The sequence below is a fragment of the Ranitomeya imitator genome, chromosome 4 (genome assembly GCF_032444005.1).
Source record: "Ranitomeya imitator isolate aRanImi1 chromosome 4, aRanImi1.pri, whole genome shotgun sequence".
NCBI lineage: Eukaryota > Metazoa > Chordata > Amphibia > Anura > Dendrobatidae > Ranitomeya > Ranitomeya imitator.
Genome location: NC_091285.1, coordinates 359,865,191 through 359,885,279, shown reverse-complemented (window position 1 = coordinate 359,885,279; position 20,089 = coordinate 359,865,191). Strand labels below are relative to the sequence as shown.

General features: G+C 43.1%; 1 protein-coding gene across 2 annotated transcripts in view; it reads left to right on the top strand.

Moving 5' to 3' along the window:
• Positions 1 to 20,089, top strand: part of LHFPL3 (LHFPL tetraspan subfamily member 3) — a 127,511-nt gene that overhangs the window by 30,293 nt on the left and 77,129 nt on the right. For both annotated transcript variants that reach the window (XM_069765103.1, XM_069765104.1), the window contains exon 2: positions 17,786 to 18,022. In XM_069765103.1, coding sequence (XP_069621204.1) covers positions 17,786 to 18,022 — 237 coding nt within the window. The remainder of the gene's footprint in view (positions 1 to 17,785; positions 18,023 to 20,089) is intronic.

The following is a 20,089-nucleotide window of genomic DNA, read 5'->3' as shown; positions in this document are numbered from 1 at the left end:
TTAGGCTGGAGAGCCTACGTGCTGGACATGGCGCAGCCTGTATGCCTACAGGTCTGAGAGAGAGCGGAGCTCTAATATGGACATTGAGGATTCAACTGTCTCAAGTAAGACTGTTTACCTGTTGTTCCTGTTGCTATGTGGTTTATGGAGCAATAAACCTGTGAACTTTTAATGAAACGTGCCTCCAGAGTGTCATCCGCTGCACCTGAGCGAGTACAATCCCTACAATATATATATTGTGGAATAAAAGTCCTACATATAAACTATAAACCTCTTGATAATTATCAAAGCATATATAGACAGGTATCAATCAATAGAAAAATGTGTGCAGCATACTCCAGGGAAGTGGATAAAAAGATGTGTAATTCAGTAAACAAGTGTACAGTCATTGTCCCAGAAAGACGGTGGGGTCGGGGGAGCTGGGGAGCAGCGGGACACAGAGGCAGGAGCTGCGGCTCAGGCCTGTGCCAGCTGCTAAAGAAAAATGAATATTCACTGCGCTGGCCGCTACGGGTTGGATGCTGTGGATGTACCTAGCATCCAACCCGCAGCGTTTGCTGACTGTGGGAACATACCCTCAGAAATCTGCGTGATATGCAATATCTGTATATTTTTCAAAAAACATTTTTTTTTTGAATTGTGTGGGATCCCTTATAATTTTAATAACCAGCAGAGAGAAAGCGATGGCTGAGAGCTGATGTTAATATTCTGGGAAGGAGGCAATAGCCATAAAGGTTCCCAGGCTATTAATATCAGCTCACAGCTGTTTGATTAGCCTTTACTGGCTAGTTTACAGGGGAACCCACCAAAAAATTGACATGGGGTTCCCGTATAAAATCAAACCAGCAAAGGCTAGGCAAACAGCTGCGGGCTGATATTAATAGCCTGGGAAGGGGCCATGGATATTGGCACCCACCTAGGCTAAAAACATCAGCCCCTCAGCCGCCCCAGAAAAGGCACATCTCTAAGCTGAACCAATTCTGCCACAAAGCCTCACTCTTCCCACTTGCCCTGTAGTGGTGACAAGTGGGGTGATAATTGGATAATGGATAATGGAGAAGCGTCTATAAGATACCTATCCATTACTAATCCTATAGTTACATGGTAAATAAAGACACAGCCAGAATAAGTCCTTTATTTGAAATAATCATACAGACCTTTTTTGAATTTTAATTAACCATACTTACTGAATGCCTAATCCCCGACACCCTCATCTCCTGCAAGAAAAATAAAATAATAAACCAACATATAATACTCCCTCTCTGCCGTAGTCCAGACGGGAGATGTGACCACTCTGCCCGGCCTCCGGCGATACACTGACAGGAGGTAATCCCTCACGCAGTGTATCACTGAGCCGCAGTGAGAGTTCACTGGAGTTCATCAGCTGATCAGCTCCGTTGCTCTCACTTACGGTACCGCTGCGTGGGAAAGTTCTAACACAGCGATAGTGGCGTAAGTGACAGCGGAGCTTAATGACTAATACACTGCGGGAGATATATATTGTCAATGTATCACCGGAGGCCGGGTAGAGCGGTCACATCTCCCGATGTGACTGTTCTAATCTTGAGATCGCCGTGGGACACTCGGATTACCTGGACTACGGCGGACAGGGAGTATATGTTGGTTTATTATTTTACATTATTTCTAGGAGACGAGGGTGTCGGGGATTTGGTGTGAGGTGAGTATAATGGGTTTTTATTTTTATGTGAATATGTATATAATTTTACTCTTTTGTTTTAACTGTGAGCACAGGCGCTGGCAGATGATACTACTTTCCCATCAGCTGCACATCAGACATAGCCGGATGGGAGCAGTAGTCTCATCTTCCCACGCCTGTTTTTTTACTGCAGGTCACCGCTGCAGGTCATAGTCAGCTGCGGAATCACGCTGACATCTGCCAGCATGATCCCGCAGCGCTGTGACCGATGGTACCGGCGGTAGCGTTATCGCACACATCTGCACACGCACGCAGATATCTGCACACACACACAGACACCCGCACACACACAGACAGACACGCACATATTTTCCGCCCACACACATATTCTCCACCCACACGCTCTTCCTCCTTTTGACATCATATCCTTTTCTGCAGCGTTTTTGCCAGCACATCTGCAGCAAATTCGCGGATTTGACTGACTCAATGGAAGTCAATGGGTACAGAAACGCTGCAGATCTGCTAGAAGAATTTACATGCTGTGGAAAATAAAATGCTGTGAATAAGGTCGGAAATTTCCGCAGCATGTGCACAACAATTCAGGAATGCCATTGATTAACATTGCTTTAATAATGCTGATTTATAGCATTTCCGCGCAGAAAAAACGCTGCAGAAACACAACAAATCCGCAATGTGTGCACATAGCCTAAACACTCCTCCAACCTTCTAGCCATTTTTTTCCCCAGCACAGCTTCACCCTCCCCATTCCATTGCAGTACATCCCTAGCATGGAGAAGATAGCCAAGAAGTCAGCCCAGTTCTTCAGAAACCCCAAACGCTTCTTCTTGCACCAATTCCTGAGCCATTAAAGGGAGTCTGTCACCCCAAAAATCATACTTGAGCTAAGGCCACCAGCATCAGGGGCTTATCTACAGTATTCTGTAATGCTGTAGATAAGCCCCCGATGTATCCTGAAAGGAAAGAAAAACGGGGTATATTATACTCGCCCAGGGTCGGTCCCGCTGCGTTTCGGTCCACAGCATGCTGTAGATAAGCCCCTGATGCCGGTGGCCTTAGCTCATATATGATTTTTTGGGGTGACAGATTCCCTTTAATCAAACAACATAAAAGTGTACTGGAGGCTGAGCAGCCAGTCTTAAATAGAAAAACTTAACACACCAAAAGAACAAAAAATCTAGGGTTCAAAAGAATACCCCTGTTAGATTCCCTAGCTGTCAGCAGAGTTTGGCACCCTAGAAGACACAATGACGTCCGTGCTGAACGAGAACTGTCCCTGGCAATCCCTAATGGACCAATCATCTAAACAAAAGGGCAGGTGAACAAGATTGTTATAACAACCATATAATAAAAGTAACAATATGTAGCTGTATTATGACGACAACCATATGAAGTCTTGTACAGTTCAAAGGTAGCTTACTTGTAGTGCGCAAATCCTAGTGCCTACGAAAGCAAAATTCCATGTGGCATTTAGACCCTTACCTGTGCACACACACCGCAGGCCTTGATACGGCTGGACACTGGATGTCCCGGCTTGGGGAAAGCCCACCTTACACCGTGGTTCTCTTTCATCTTTATGCAGTGAACATAGCCCTACATCTGATGAAGGGTTTTCACTGTAATCATTGTGTAATACTGTACTTACCACGGTATAACCATTGGATATGAAATACTGACAATAAATCCTGTGTGAAGCATCTTCAAGTGGCTTTTAGGCTTCTTCACTCTTTCTACAGCTAGATTTTATTAATATGACTTATTTTTGGTACCTACAAAATTTTGACTGCTTGTTGTATTTTTTTGCGTAGAAGTGCGATGACCAAAAATGGCAATTCTGGAATTTAGATTTAATTTATTTTTTAATTGAAAAAGGGTAGTGATTTACACTTTCATTTTCTTTTCTATTTTTGAAAATATTTTTTCCCTCTAATGTCTATCTTTTTGTGTTCTCCAAAGGGTACTTGACCATTTGATCATCTGTACTTTATACTGCAATGCTACAGTATTGCAATATATAGTGAATTTGACCTTCTCCTATAAAGGCCAGCTTTAGACTGGGATTCATAGGAGGGCCAAGATGTCAGCAGCAGGATCCTTCAATATGTCACTGTCTGCTGTGGCAACTGAACGGCACCCCACAAACACTTCAAGGTGGAACTGGGTATTGGTGCACTTGTGCGTCGGTCCACACATGACTTAGCAACTAGATCATTTAAATACCTGTCAATTATTGAAACTGGCATCTAAATAGTTAAGCAACAGCAATCGTTGCTTGCTGTTGTCACCATTATTAGATGTGGAGTGTGCTCAGTGCCTGAATGTGACATACAGTTGTGCAAAGGTCTTAAAAATTTCTTTTTTATGGGTCTTATGTATCTTTATGGTAATAGATATTAAACAAAACCCTGCTTGTCTGTCCATGAATCCATGAGGGCTGTGAAGTCTGTAAGCCAAACCTCCGACTCCTCCATTTCCCTGACTCCTGACTCCACAGCCCTGGTCACTACTGAGCATGTCCATAAAGTGCAGCACAGATTCATCCCAGCTAAAAGCCCAAATCCTTAGATCAGGAACAGAACAGACATTTATAGGACATTTCATAACTTTCCCAAATTCTTATGAACACATTTACAGCCCATCCTCCATTGTACTACTGTGCCCAATTTATTGTATATTTTAGGAGTTGGAGTCGTTCCATTTTATACCGACTCAGACGCCACCAAAATGGACACCGACTTCACTACTCCACAGCCCTGAAATCCATACCCTTTTCCTCCTGTTCTCTTCTATCATAAAGAAGGGGTTAAAACTACACTGGAAGCAAACATTAAATGGTGCAGCATAAGAATTGAAAGATGAGCTTTAACTGGTTGTAATGGGCAGCAAAGCCAGTTTTACAATTAGACTAGGTTTAAAACACATTTTTGGCATACTTTGTAACAAAAAACGAGGTGTGAATGTTGACAGGTTATCAGTCTTCTGATCCCAAAAAATTTTCTTAATAAATCCGTTTTTAGCATAGTCTGCCTTTTATTGTCCTCCTTATGGAGGTGAAGATTGCAGATCTGGGGGCTTTTCTAAGGCCAACCCATAGGTATCCCACATGTATTGTGGGTCTCCGTTGGTCCTCTGGCAAACAACTTAGTGATCACATCGGATAGGTTAAACTGGGTGGCTTGGAGCAGGAACTTAGCCGTGCACTACCTGCCGAGTGCGGGCTTATTGGCAGTGAACAGGCGATCAGAGCCCCACAACAGTATGGCACGCGTCCTCTGACTCCTCCCTGTATCGTACTATGAGGCATGGGTTATCAAGGGGTGAATAACTGAAAATAGACTTTCTCTTATTAATTCACCTGTTGCTGTTGAAGGCTTGCCCTGCTTCAGTTTATCGGACAGGAGGTATCTTTCTTTTAACGCTGTCGGTCATGTTTATTTTTCTATCTAATAATTTTTTTGTGTCACAGAGACATGGGATAAGCGGATACAGATCGGTAAGGCTATGTGCCCACATTGCAGATTTTTAAGCGTTTTTGCAGCGGTTTTCCGCTACGGAAATGCTTAAAAAACGCTTACATAAAGCATCCCATTCTTTTAATGCATTCCGCAGTTTTTGTGCCCATGCTGCGTTTTTTTCCGCAGCGGAAAAGCATTGCGGAAAAAAACGCAGCATGTTCGTTAATTTTGTAGAAAATCGACGGTTTCGCCGCTATAGAATTGTATTTGGACCATTGGGAAAAAAAAACTAAAAATCTGCAAAAAAAAATTTGAAAAAAACATGTCAAATACGCAATAAAAACGCAAAAAAACGCAAGCGGATTTCCTGCCAAGGGAGTCCGGATTTGATCAGAAAAATCCTGCAATCTTTCTGCAACGTGGCCACATAGCCTAAGGGTATGTGCACACGTTGCAGATTTGCCTGCGGATTTTTCTGCACTAAATCCGCAGCTCTTGGCAGAAAACGCAGATGCATTTTTTGCACCGTTTTGATGCGTTTTTTGCGCGGTTTTGATGCATTTTTTGATGCGGTTTTGTATGCGTTTTTGAAAGCTAAATAAAGATGTATTATTGAACAAACAAAAAAGATTTGTGATGTCATGTCTTGTCCAACCTCCTCTTTTACATTTGTCCAACCCACACTCCATTACATAGATAGATAGATAGATAGATAGATAGATAGATAGATGGAATGAGATAGATAGATGTAGGTAGATATATGGATAGTTAGGCTACTTTCACACATCAGGTTTTTGCCGTCGAGCATAATCTGTCGAGTTTCGCCGGATCCGTTTTTTTCTCATAGAGTTGTATTAGCGCTGGATTGAGCCTGATGGCCTCAGGTTTCATCCGTTTTTTGCCAGATCCGTCAAAAGAAACTGTTTCCAGCGGACGGAGAAAGCGTAAAGAGGAAAGTTTTTTCTGTCCGGTGAAAAAACGCACAGCGACCGATCCGGCGAAAAACGTATGAAACTGAGATGTGAAATGATGAATCCGGTTTTTCATGCATTTTTTCCATTGTAATCATGCACATCTTCCGTTCCGTTTTTCTGTACGTTTTCTCCGTCCGCTGGAAACAGCTGTTCTGACAGATCCGGAAAAAAACGGATGAGTCGCAATCCGGTGCTAATACAACTCTATGAGAAAAAAACTGATCCGGCGGAAAAAAATCACGGATCCGTTTTTTCAAAACTCGTCGGATTGTGCCTGATGGCAAAAACCTGATGTGTGAAAGTAACCAGATAAATATATGGATAGATATATCTATGTATCTATAGATATATCTATCTATAAATATATCTATAGATCGATATAGCCATAGATATATCTATAGATATATCTATACATATATCCATAGATATCCATGTATAGATATATAGATTTATCTATGGATATAGCTATAGATATATCCATAGATGTATAATAGCAAGGCCTATGTTTCTTACTGAACGTTTAATTTAAAAAAAAAAAAAATGACGTGGGCTCCCGCGCAATTTTCTGCGCCAGAGGGGGAAAGCCGACGGCCGGGGGCCAATATTTGTTGCCTCGTAAGGGGGTAATACCCATGGCTCCTCCCAGGCAATGAATATCAGCCCGCAGCTATCTGCGTAGCCTTTACTGGCTATTAACCCCTTCCCGACCCATGACGCCACGTAGGCGTCATGAAAGTCGGTGCCAATCCGACCCATGATGCCTATGTGGCGTCATGGAAAGATCGCGTCCCTGCAGGCCGGGTGAAAGGGTTAACTCCCATTTCACCCGATCTGCAGGGACAGGGGGAGTGGTAGTTTAGCCCAGGGGGGGTGGCTTCACCCCCTCGTGGCTACGATCGCTCTGATTGGCTGTTGAAAGTGAAACTGCCAATCAGAGCGATTTGTAATATTTCACCTATTATAACTGGTGAAATATTACAATCCAGCCATGGCCGATGCTGCAATATCATCGGCCATGGCTGGAAATACTAATGTGCCCCCACCCCACCCCTCCGATCGCCCCCCCAGCCCCCCGATCTGGCCGGTACACTGCTCCGGCTCCCCTCCGTCCAGTGCTCCGCTCCCCCCGTGCTCTTGTCCGCTCCCCCCGTGCTCCAATCACCCCCCCGTGCTCCAATCACCCCCCCTGCACTCCGATCCACCCCCCGTGCTCCGTTCCAGCCCCCCCCGTGCTCCGTTCCAGCCCCCCGTGCTCCGTTCCATGCCCCCCGTGCTCCGTTCCACGCCTGCCGCGCTCCGATTCCCCCCCCCCCCGTGCTCCGATCCCCCCCCTGTGGTCCCCCCCCCACCCCATCATACTTATCGATCCTGCCGGGGTCCCGTCCGTCTTCTCCCTGGGCGCCGCCATCTTCCAAAATGGCGGGCGCATGCGCAGTGCGCCCGCCGAATCTGCCGGCCGGCAGATTCGTTCCAAAGTGCATTTTGATCACTGAGATAGATTATATCTCAGTGATCAAAATAAAAAAAATAATAAATGACCCCCCCCCCCCCTTTGTCACCCCCATAGGTAGGGACAATAAAAAAATAAAGAAAAATTTTTTTTTTCCACTAATGTTAGAATAGGGGTAGGGTTAGGGGTAGGGTTAGGGTTAGGGGTAGGGTTAGGGGTAGGGTTAGGGGTAGGGTTAGGGGTAGGGTTAGGGTTTCGGTATGTGCACACGTATTCTGTTCCTCTGCGGATTTTTACTTTGCGGATTTGATAAATCCGCAGTGCTAAACCGCTGGGGATTTATGGCAGATTTACCGCGTTTTTTTTCTGCGCATTTCACTGCGGTTTTACAATTGCGATTTTCTATTGGAGCAGTTGTAAAACCGCTGCGGAATCCGCAGAAAGAAGTGACATGCTGCGGAATGTAAACCGCTGCGTTTCCGTGCAGTTTTTCCGCAGCATGTGTACAGCGATTTTTGTTTCCCGTAGGTTTACATTGAACTGTAAACTCATGGGAAACTGCTGCGGATCCGCAGCGTTTTCTGCAGCGTGTGCACATACCTTTAGAGTTAGGCTATGTGCACACGGTGCAGATTTGGCTGCGGATTGGCCGCTGCGGATTCGCAGCAGTGTTCCATCAGGTTTACAGTACCATGTAAACATATGAAAAACCAAATCCGCTGTGCCCATGGTGCGGAAAATACCGCGCGGAAACGCTGCGTTGTATTTTCCGCAGCATGTCAATTCTTTGTGCGGATTCCGCAGCATTTTACACCTGTTCCTCAATAGGAATCCGCAGGTGAAATCCGCACAAAAAATGCTGTAAATCCGCAGGTAAAACGCAGTGTCTTTTACCCGCGGATTTTTCAAAAATGGTGCGGAAATATCTCACACGAATCCGCAACGTGGGCACATAGCCTTAGGGTTAGGGTTGGAATTAGGGTTGTGGTTAGGGTTGTGATTAGGGTTATGGCTACAGTTGGGATTAGGGTTAGGGGTGTGTTGGGGTTAGTGTTGGAGGTAGAATTGAGGGGTTACCACTGTTTGGGCACATCAGGGGTCTCCAAACGCAACATGGCACCACCATTGATTCCAGCCAATCTCGTATTCAAAAAGTCAAATGGTGCTCCCTCACTTCCGAGCCCTGACGTGTGCCCAAACAGTGGTTTACCCCCACATATGGGGTACCAGCATACTCAGGATAAACTGCGCAACAATTACTGGGGTCCAATTTCTCCTGTTACCCTTGTGAATCTAAAAAAATGCTTGCTAAAACATCATTTTTGAGGAAAGAAAAATGATTTCTTATTTTCACGGCTCTGCGTTGTAAACGTCTGTGAAGCACTTGGGGGTTCAAAGTGCTCACCTTACATCTAGATAAGTTCCTTGGGGGGTCTAGCTTCCAAAATGGGGTCACTTGTGGGGGGTTTCTACTGTTTAGGCACACCAGGGGCTCTGCAAACGCAATGTGACGCCCGCAGACCATTCCATCAAAGTCTGCATTTCAAAAGTCACTACTTCCCTTCTGAGCCCCGACGTGTGCCCAAACAGTGGTTTACCCCCACACATGGGGTATCAGAGTACTCAGGAGAAACTGGACAACAACTCTTGGGGTCCAATTTCTCCCGTAACCCTTGGGAAAATAAAATATTCTGGGCTAAATAATTATTTTTGAGGAAAGAAAACATATTTATTATTTTCACGGCTCTGCATTATAAACTTCTATGAAGCACTTGGGGGTTCAAAGTGCTCACCACACATCTAGATAAGTTCCTTTCGGGGTCTAGTTTCCAAAATGGGGTCACTTGTGGGGGGTTTCTACTGTTTAGGCACATCAGGGGCTCTGCAAACGCAACGTGACGCCCGCAGAGCATTCCATCAAAGTCTGCATTTCAAAACGTCACTACTTCAATTCCGAGCCCCAGCATGTGCCCAAACAGTAGTTTACCCCCACATATGGGGTATCACCGTACTCAGGAGAAACTGGACAACAAATATTGGGGTCAAATTTCTCCTGTTACCCTTGGGAAAATTAAAAAATTCTGGGCTAAATAATTATTTTTGAGGAACGAAAACGTATTTATTATTTTCACGGCTCTGCATTATAAACTTCTATGAAGCACTTGGGGGTTCAAAGTGCTCACCACACATCTAGATAAGTTCCTTTCGGGGTCTAGTTTCCAAAATGGGGTCACTTGTGGGGGGTTTCTACTGTTAAGCCACATCAGGGGCTCTGCAAACGCAACGTGACGCCCACAAAGCATTCCATCAAAGTCTGCATTTCAAAACGTCACTACTTCACTTCCGAGCCTCGGCATGTGCCCAAACAGTGGTTTACCCCCACATATGGGGTATCAGCGTACTCAGGAGAAACTGGACAACAACTTTTGGGGTCAAATTTCTCCTTTTACCCTTGGGAAAATAAAAAATTGCAGGCTAAAAGATCATTTTTGAGAAAATAATTTTTTTTTTTTATTTTCATGGCTCTGCGTTATAAACTTCTGTGAAGCACTTGGGGGTTCAAAGTCCTCACCACACATCTAGATTAGTTCCTTTGGGGGTCTAGTTTCCAAAATGGGGTCATTTCTGGGGGATCTCCAATGTTTAGGCACACAGGGGCTCTCCAAACGTGACATGGTGTCCGCTAATGATTGGAGCTAATTTTCCATTTAAAAAGCCAAATGGCGTGCCATCCCTTCCGAGCCCTGCCGTGCGCCCAAACAGTGGTTTACCCCCACATATGGGGTATCAGCGTACTCAGGACAAACTGGACAACAATATTTGGGGTCCAATTTCTCCTATTATCCCTGGCAAAATAGGAAATTCCAGGCTAAAAAATCATTTTTGAGGAAAGACAAATTATTTTTTATTTTCCTGGCTCTGCGTTATAAACTTCTGTGAAGCACCTGGGGGTTTAAAGTGCTCAATATGCATCTAGATAAGTTCCTTGGGGGGTCTAGTTTCCAAAATGGGGTCACTTGTGGGGGAGCTCCAATGTTTAGGCACACAGGGGCTCTCCAAACGCGACATGGTGTCCGCTAACAATTGGAGCTAATTTTCCATTCAAAAAGTCAAATGGCGCGCCTTCCCTTCCGAGCCCTGCCGAGTGCCAAACAGTGGTTTACCCCCACATATGAGGTATCGGCCTACTCAGGAGAAATTGCCCAACAAATTTTATGATCCATTTTATCCTACTGCTCATGTGAAAATGAAAAAATTGAGGCGAAAAGAATTGTTTTGTGAAAAAAAAGTACTTTTTCATTTTTACAGATCAATTTGTGAAGCACCTGAGGGTTTAAAGTGCTCACTAGGCATCTAAATAAGTTCCTTGGGGGTCTAGTTTCCAAAATGGGGTCATTTGTGGGGGAGCGCCAATGTTTAGGCACACAGGAGCTATCCAAACGCGACATGGTGTCCGCTAACGATGGAAATAATTTTTCATTCAAAAAGTCAAATGGCGCTCCTTCCCTTCCGAGCCTTACCATGTGCCCAAACAGTGGTTTACCCCCACATGTGAGGTATTGGTGTACTCAGGAGAAATTGCCCAACACATTTTAGGATCCATTTTATCCTGTTGCCCATGTGAAAATGAAAAAATTGAGGCTAAAATAATTTTTTTGTGAAAAAAAAAGTACTTTTTCATTTTTACGGAACAATTTGTGAAGCACCTGGGGGTTCAAAGTGCTCACTATGCATCTAGATAAGTTCCTTGGGGCGTCTAGTTTCCAAAATGGGGTCACTTGTGGGGGAGCTCCAATTTTTAGGCACACGGGGGCTCTCCAAACGTGACATGGTTTCCGCTAATGAGTGGAGCCAATTTTTGATTCAAAAAGTCAAATGGCGCTCCTTCCCTTCCAAGCCCTGCCGTGCACCCAAACAGTGGTTTACCCCCACATATGAGGTATCAGCGTACTCAGGACAAATTGGACAACAACTTTCGTGGTTCAGTTTCTCCTTTTACCATTGGGAAAATAAAAAAATTGTTGCTAAAATATAATTTTTGTGACTAAAAAGTTAAATGTTCATTTTTTCCTTCCATGTTGTTTCTGCTGCTGTGAAGCACCTGAAGGGTTAATAAACTTCTTGAATGTGGTTTTGAGTACCTTGAGGGGTGCAGTTTTTAGAATGGTGTCACTTTTGGGTATTTTCAGCCATATAGACCCCTCAAACTGACTTCAAATGTGAGGTGGTCCCTAAAAAAATGGTTTTGTAAATTTCGTTGTAAAAATGAGAAATCGCTGGTCAAATTTTAACCCTTATTATAACTTCCTAACAAAAAAAAATTTTGTTTCCAAAATTGTGCTGATGTAAAGTAAACATGTGGGAAATGTTATTTATTAACTATTTTGTGTCACATATCTCTCTGGTTTAACAGAATAAAAATTCAATATGTGAAAATTGCGAAATTTTCAAAATTTTCGCCAAATTTCCGTTTTTATCACAAATAAACGCAGAATTTATTGACCTAAATTTACCACTAACATGAAGCCCAATATGTCACGAAAATACAATCTCAGAACCGCTAGGATCCGTTGAAGCTTTCCTGAGTTATTACCTCATAAAGGGACACTGGTCAGAATTGCAAAAAACGGCAAGGTCTTTAAGGTCAAAACAGGCTGGGTCATGAAGGGGTTAAAATAGGGGGAACTCCAAAAAAATGACGTGGGGTCTCCCTATATTTTATAGCCAGAAAGGCTACGCAGACAGCTGTGGGCTAATATTCATAGCCTAGAGAGGGGCCATGGATATTGCCCACCCCCCCACCCCCCCCCAGCTACAAATACCAGCCCCCAGCAACCCCAGAAATGGTGCATCTGTAAGATGAGCCAATTCCAGCACTTAGCCCCTCTCTTCCCACTCCTGAGTAGCTGTGGGATATGGGGTAATAAGCGGTTAATGTCACCTTGATATTGTAAGGTGACATTAAGCCGGGTTAATAATGGAGAGGTGTCAATAAGACGCCTATCCATTATTAATCCTAGAGTAGTGATAGAGTAAACAAAAATAAAGACACAGCCAGAAAAAAGTATTTTAATATTCTTAATTGAACCATACTTACCATACTCGATCGCCTGTAAAAAATTAAAAATAATAAACCAACAGTATACTACCTGTCCGACGCAGTCCAATTAATAACGAGTGTCCCACAACGATCTCCCCTATAGAACAGTGACATCGGGTGATGTCACTGCTCTATAGACCTTCAGTGACACACTGACAGGAGACAATGGCTCCTACAGTGCATCACTGAAGAGGTTGCCTTAGTTCAGGGTCTCACTTTATGGCATTGCTGCATGGGAACTTTCTCACACACCAGTGCCACAAGTAAGACTAGGGACTATTTTTTACAGTGGCGGAGGAATACAGTGCGGAAGGATACCTTCCGTCATTGTATTCCTGGAGCCCCTGGAGAGCGGGCGCATCATCTGATGCTGCTGCTCTCCACGGGAGATCGTCGTGGGACACTCGTTTTAATTGGATTTCTGCAGATCAGGGAGTATAGTGTTTGTTTATTATTTTAATATTTTTTACAGGTGACACTGGTTTCGGGGATCAAAGTGACAAGTGATGGTGAGTATGTACTCTATGTTGTATGTACTGTATGTCTATATGTTGTATGTAATATGTTGTATGTATGTAGTATGTTGTATGTATGTAGTATGTTGAATGTATGTTGTATGTAGTATGTTGTATGTATGTAGTATGTTGTATGTATGTAGTATGTTGTTTGTATGTTGTATGTATGTTGCATGTTGTATGTATGTTGCATGTTGTATGTATGTAGTATGTTGCATGTTGTATGTATGTTGCATGTTATATTTATGTAGTATGTTGTATGTATGTAGTATGTTGTATGTATGTAGTATGTATGTATGTTGTATGTTGGATGTATGTAGTATGTTGGATGTATGTAATATGTTGGATGTATGTAGTATGTTGGATGTATGTAGTATGCACGTTGGATGTATGTAGTATGCATGTTGGATGTATGTAGTATGCATGTTGGATGTATGTAGTATGCATGTTGGATGTAATATGTATGTTTGTGTTTTTTTTATACATTCAACACATTAGCCGGATGATGGGACTACTACTGTCCCATCATTGGCTAATGTGTCACTCACTGTCACTGTAGCAGGCATAGCCCGATGGGACTTGTAGTCCCATTGGACGATGCCTGCACACACACACACATGCACACACACACACACACACACAGTGCCACACACACCCGAACAGCCAGCAGACCCCCCGGACAGACCACCCGGACAGCCCGCAGACCCAGCACGGAGAGACGGCAGACCCCCGGACAGCCCGCAGACCACCCGGACAGCCTGCAGCCCCGGAACGGAGAGCTCGCAGACCCCGCCCGCACACACACACGCACACAGTCACCGCCCACACTCCGCCCACACTCTTCCCCCCTCCCAAACTGCAGCGTTTCCTCCTCAGCTAAACCGCAGATCTTTTTTACATCTGCGGTTTTGCTGCGGATGTGCCCGACTCAATGCAAGTCAATGGTTGCAGAAAGGCTGCAGTTCCGCACAAGGAGTTCCGCGCGTTTTTTTCCGCAGCATGTGCACAGCCGGTTTGGTTTTCCATAGGTTTACATGGTACTGTAGACCGCATGGAAAACTGCTGCAGATCCGCAGCGTCAAAAAGTCTGCGGATCTGCGGTAAAAACTGCAACGTGTGAACATGGCCTAAGAGTTACACAATTTTTAGCAGATAAAAATGTAATCTGTCCTTCCTTTGCTGCCAGGAGAACACTGGACAGACAGTAGAGACAATACATTTTTGGTAGGTCTTTGTAGAAATATGTCTAAAAATGAACCATACGGCGCTGCTTAGTTGCTCCAGGTGAATAAGCAGCAAATATATGGACGAAATCACTCCCAATCGTCCCAGAAGTGGTTAATCAAAGAAAACTGTATGTGATATTTGCGCTAAGTTCACCTATATGAAGCCATAAATAGTTAAAATACTGGGAAATGTCATAAACAAGGTTCTCCATACAGGACTGTGATTAACAGTCAGCTGGTCACGTGTACACATCACGTGACTGTGACGTCACACAAGGTCCTGCACCTTGTCGGCTTCAGCTCTATACACGCGGCCGCCACTGCCTGTGCACGGCAGTTACCAAGCTCTGGGGGAGCACGCTAGTCACCGGCTGGGACAGCGTCTCCTATACTACTATTTGCTCTGCAACATATTGGATATTTTTGGAACAGAGATTCAGAGAAGGCTTCAGATACCAACCTTTCAGCGCATGAGTGAAGGACCTTTCCGCATGTCAGATTTCCTTTTCTTTGATATTAAGGTAAACACATCTTGTTAATCACAGTCCTGTATGGAGAACCTTGTTTATGACATTTCCCAGTATTTTAACTATTTATGGCTTCATATAAGTGAACTTAGCGCAAATATCACATACAATTTTCTTTGTAGAAATATGCTTGGGTTTAAATAGAAATTAATTTAGCTGTTGGGCTGGGACATATCTAGAGGAAAAATGAATCGTCAAATGTAGGTGTTTCATTAGGTAACGTTCACACTAGCGTTATGCTAGTTTGCGTCGGGTGACGCAGCGGCGACGCGTGCGTCATGCGCCCCTATATTTAACATGGGGGACGCATGCGTTTTTTTTTGTTGCGTTGTGCGACGCATGCGTCTTTTTTGCCGCTAGCGTTGGACCAAGAAAACGCAACAAGTTGCATTTTTCTTGCGTCCAAATTTCGGCAAAACCCGACGCATGTGTCGCAAAACGCAGCGTTTTTGCGTGCGTTTTGCTGCGTTTTTGCGTGCGTTGTGCGTTGCGTCGCCGACGCAGCGGTGCACAACGCTAGTGTGAACGTAGCCTTATACATCATAAGACATGTAACTTGAGCAGATTTTTTTCAAACTTTTTTTTTTTACATAGCCGGAAAAAGACTTGACCGTCTGTGTCTTTGAGCTGATGAAAGAATTTATAAATGTTTTATATTTGTACATTAATGCAGTATAACGGGAGGTTTAATCAGTGCTCATGAGCTTATTCTTTGAGGCATTTTCACGAACAGCACATTTGTCCCGTTTGCTAGGTCCCCATTTCTTCTGTTTATCATTCCAATCGAGTTTGCTGTAAAATGCTGATAATACACACATTCCATGAGGCGGTAAATCTCAATCTTTCAGTGGCTTGCAGAATGAATCCAATTACCTTTTTAAAGTTAAGCTGTTGGTTTAAAATGCAATCAAATTCAAACCATGAATGATAATTTGAGAGCAAGGACTTTGTTAGATGAGGATTGTTGAAAAATAGTCCAATAAATTTTAACTGTATCCAGATCATATTACTTCATGATCATCCTACATCTAATTTTTCAATCCAGAAAAGGCTGACTCTTAGCAAACAAGTAGGGCTACGTTCACACTATGGTTTGGAGTTCCATTTTAACAGAAAAACAGCTAATGAAAGAAAATGTTTATGTCCCATGATGGAAATAAGAGGCTCTAGTCTAAATGGTCTCCATTGACTATAATGGGGTCCGTATTGTTCCCATTAATGTGCCCTTCACTTAAACAGCATGCAGTGTTTTTTTTTCTTCCAGTAAAAATGGCAGAACTAATTAAGGCCAGCTCAAGTGTGAACCTAACTTAAATTGTAAAGTAAATAGTGGAAAATCACAAATTTACTCCTCATTAAGACTTCAGAGATTTTCTGCAGTGCAAAAAATGTTTTGTATTTCATTAGTATTTTTGATCCAATTTTCATCACTGTTTTGTCAGTTTTTCATTTTTTAGCTTAAGCGATTTTCTAATATGAAAAAAAGAAATCAATTGCAATGGTTCTCCTATGCATTACAATGTTTAAAACAGAAAAAAAAAAATTGAGCTTAACTTGAGTTAGTACACATGCAGAAGTCAAACGCATTTTAACATTGGCCACAAAACACATAAAACCTACAAGAGAAAAAGTGAGCAAAAAAACCTTGCTGTAACAAAGTAAAAAAGCAAAAGTGCATTTAAATAACACAGGGGTTTTAGTAATACTGTTTTTTGATCAAAAAATAGCTCAAAAGCCATTCCACCACGTCAAGGTAACTCTGATCGGGATAGTCCTACACTGTCTAATATTAAAACCTTACCATGTGTCAATGTTGACCTCAGTGTGAATAAGGGCAGACAAAAGGACTGGGACTATAATGCTGTAGATAAGCCCCCGATCTGACCTGAAAGATAAGAAAAATAAGTTTCATTATACTCACCCAGGGGGCGCGGTCCGGTCCGATGGGTTCGGGTCCGGCGCCACCCATCTTCTTATGATCTCTGCCCTCCTGTTGCTTCATCACTCCCTGACATCGCGCTCCTGCGCAGGCGTACTTATCTACCCTGATGAGGGCAGAGCAAAGTATGCTGTGCGCAGGCGCTGGGCCTCTCTGACCTTTCCCGACCCCTGGGCACTGCAGTACTTTGCCCTTCCCTCAACAGGATAGATAAGTACGCCTGTGCAGGAGCGCGATGTCAGGGAGCCATAAGCAAGCAGGTGGGCGGCATCGCAAGAAGATGGTAGGCGCCGGACCCGGACCTGCAACACCTATTGGACTGGACCGCCCCCTGGTGAGTAAAATAAAACTTATTTTTCTTATCTTTCATGTTGGATCGGGGGCTTATCTACAGAATTATAGAATGCTGTAGATAAGCCCTTAAAGGCAGTGGCCGTATCTTAATGCGGCCAAGCCTGGTGACGGGATCGCTTTAATAAGTTTCATTAACACTTTTCTTTTGGTTAAAGCTCATTGCCAAGGAGATAGAAGATGGCCAAGATTTAGGCTGGGGTCACACTTGCGTGTGCAATGCGGGACACTCGCATTAATACCCTGGACTGCCGCAGACACTCGGGACCGGAGCGTGCGGCTGCATGTATTTCTAAGCAGCTGAATTCTCCGGTCCGAACTGCAGGCAGCAGTGCCAGGAATTGATGCTAGAGACTCAAGCGAGTTTCTCACATTGTACACGCAAGTGTGACCCCGGCCTTAGTGCTTCAGTGATTCCGGACAGCTTCAAAGCAGTGCTTACAGGATCAATAGAAAAGAGTATGAAGATGGGAAAAACTCTTTAAATGTTAAAATTGTAAAATTTTAACGACATGAGTATTTTTTCTCGTGTTGCAATGCCTTAATAATGTCATTATTTCTTTTGTTTCCAGCTGCTTGCCTTGTACTTGGTTGTATGATATTTCCTGATGGTTGGGATGCAGATGAAGTCAGGCGTATGTGTGGTGAAAAGACCGATAAGTACTCCCTTGGTGCATGTTCAGTGCGCTGGGCATACATTTTGGCTATCATTGGAATTTTGGACGCTCTCATCTTATCATTTCTGGCCTTTGTGCTCGGTAACAGATTAGACACCTTAATGGCTGAGCAGCTTAAACTTGAAACAAAAGGTAAGTGTCATTTCATTATACAAAATAGGAACATCTAACATGTACCAAGAGACAATGCAACACAGTGCAGTTGGTTATTTTCCACACCAGAATATATTTTTTTCAATTGTGAATGAAATTCTATGATAGCCTTACAGTTATTTCGCGAAGTACAGCTCAGCTGAACTAAATTGCATAAGTGATGTATTTTTGGAATCAATAATGCAACAGAGTATATTGTAAAAGTGCATGAAAGATTTTCTGTGACTGCTCTAGGTATTAGATGAGTTTATTTGCTTTGGACAAAATCTAAGGTATCAAAAAGGACGTCACCACCAGGTGAAAAGTGGCCAGCTTTAGCTTTAAGGCTACTTTCACACTAGCGTTATTTGCTGTACGTCGCAATGCGTCGTTTTGGAGAAAAAACGCATCCTGCAAATGTGCTTGCAGGATGCGTTTTTTCTCCATAGACTTGCATTAGCTACGCATTGCGACGTATGGCCACATGTCGCATCCGTCGTGCGATGGATGCGTCGTGTTTTGGCGGACCGTCGGCACAAAAAAAGTTACATGTAATGTTTTTTTTGTGCGTCGAGTCCGCCATTTCCGACCGCGCATGTTCGGCCGGAACGCCGCCCCCTCCTCTCCGGACCTTACAATGGGGCAGCGGATGCGTTGTAAAACTGCATCCGCTTCCCCCGTTGTTCATTATTTTCGCAGTTTGCGTCGGTACGTCGGGCCGACGCATGGCGACGGCCCCGTACCGACGCTAGTGTGAAAATAGCCTTACTAATTTCCACAGCTCCCCTGACTGTACTAATTTTTGTTTGTTTTTATGTTTGTTTTTAAATCCATCATAGAGTTCCAGAGATGCGGCCCTTTTTATTTAGTTACATTTGGGTGCTACTGATGAGATTCTTTTAGGTTGTGTTATTAGGCTGCTTTTTACTATTATCCTGTGAGTAACGCCCCCCCTAGTAAAGTCCGTATAAATTAGCACTAAGTAAAAAGGCCTATATCTCTGAAACTGTATGACAGATTTAAAAAAACAAAAAACAAAACCTAACATTTGTCCGAGTAATATTTAATCCATAGTATTAAAATTCAACAATAAAAAAAAACAATAACAAAAACATGTTTGGAGTCCGTTTCCAACCCTAGCTCCTGGGTTATTATTATTATTTATTTATATAGCACCATTAATTCCATGGTGCTGTACATGAGGAAGGGGTTACCTACAGGGTTATAGATATCGTTTACAGTAAACAGGTTTACAGTGACAGACTGGTACAGAGGGGAGAGGACCCTGTCCTTGCGGACTTACATTCTATGGGTTCTTAGTCATAACTCATTATTACTAATAAGTGTAATATCTGCATTGGCATTACCCAAATTATAGCTGCATTGGCACTACCCAAATTTAGAGCTGCTCCCTATAGGTACTTTATACTCTAGGAAATAAAATGGGAAAAGACAACATTTCTCATAAAAATGAATGGAACAAAAATTGAATGGAAGTTACTTAAAATATACATTTTTTTATTAATTTTTTTTTTAGATTATATCAAGTGCAAGTGTGTTGTTACATTGTGATGATTTGCAGTTCAAAGAAAGAAAACTACTGAACTCCCAAATCCTGCTCATGTGGGGTGTGCATATTAAAGTGCAACCGTCTTTATAATTATTATTTCATAAATCAGTAGTATTTGCAGCAAAAGTATTAGTAACAAAAATTTCTGAAGCAAAAACACATGGCAGGAAAATGCTATGTAAAATGCGCACTTATTTGACACTTTTTTGTGCATGCAATTTTTAGTAGTTTTTTCCCCTCTTTATTTGAATGAGTGAAAATCACTGCAAAAACCCTGAAAGAATTGACATGAGGCAAATTTGAAACTGCTTCCAATCTGCAAGGAAAAAATAAGCAGCATGTGCATGAGATTTCAGAAATCTTATTCTTTTTGCTGCTACTTTAAAGTTCAGCTTGGTGCAGCAGTTTTGGTGCAGAAATCTCTGCTGCAAATACTTCACATGTGCACATTCCCTATTTGTAGGGCACAAAAAAGAGAGAAAAAGCAAAATACATCT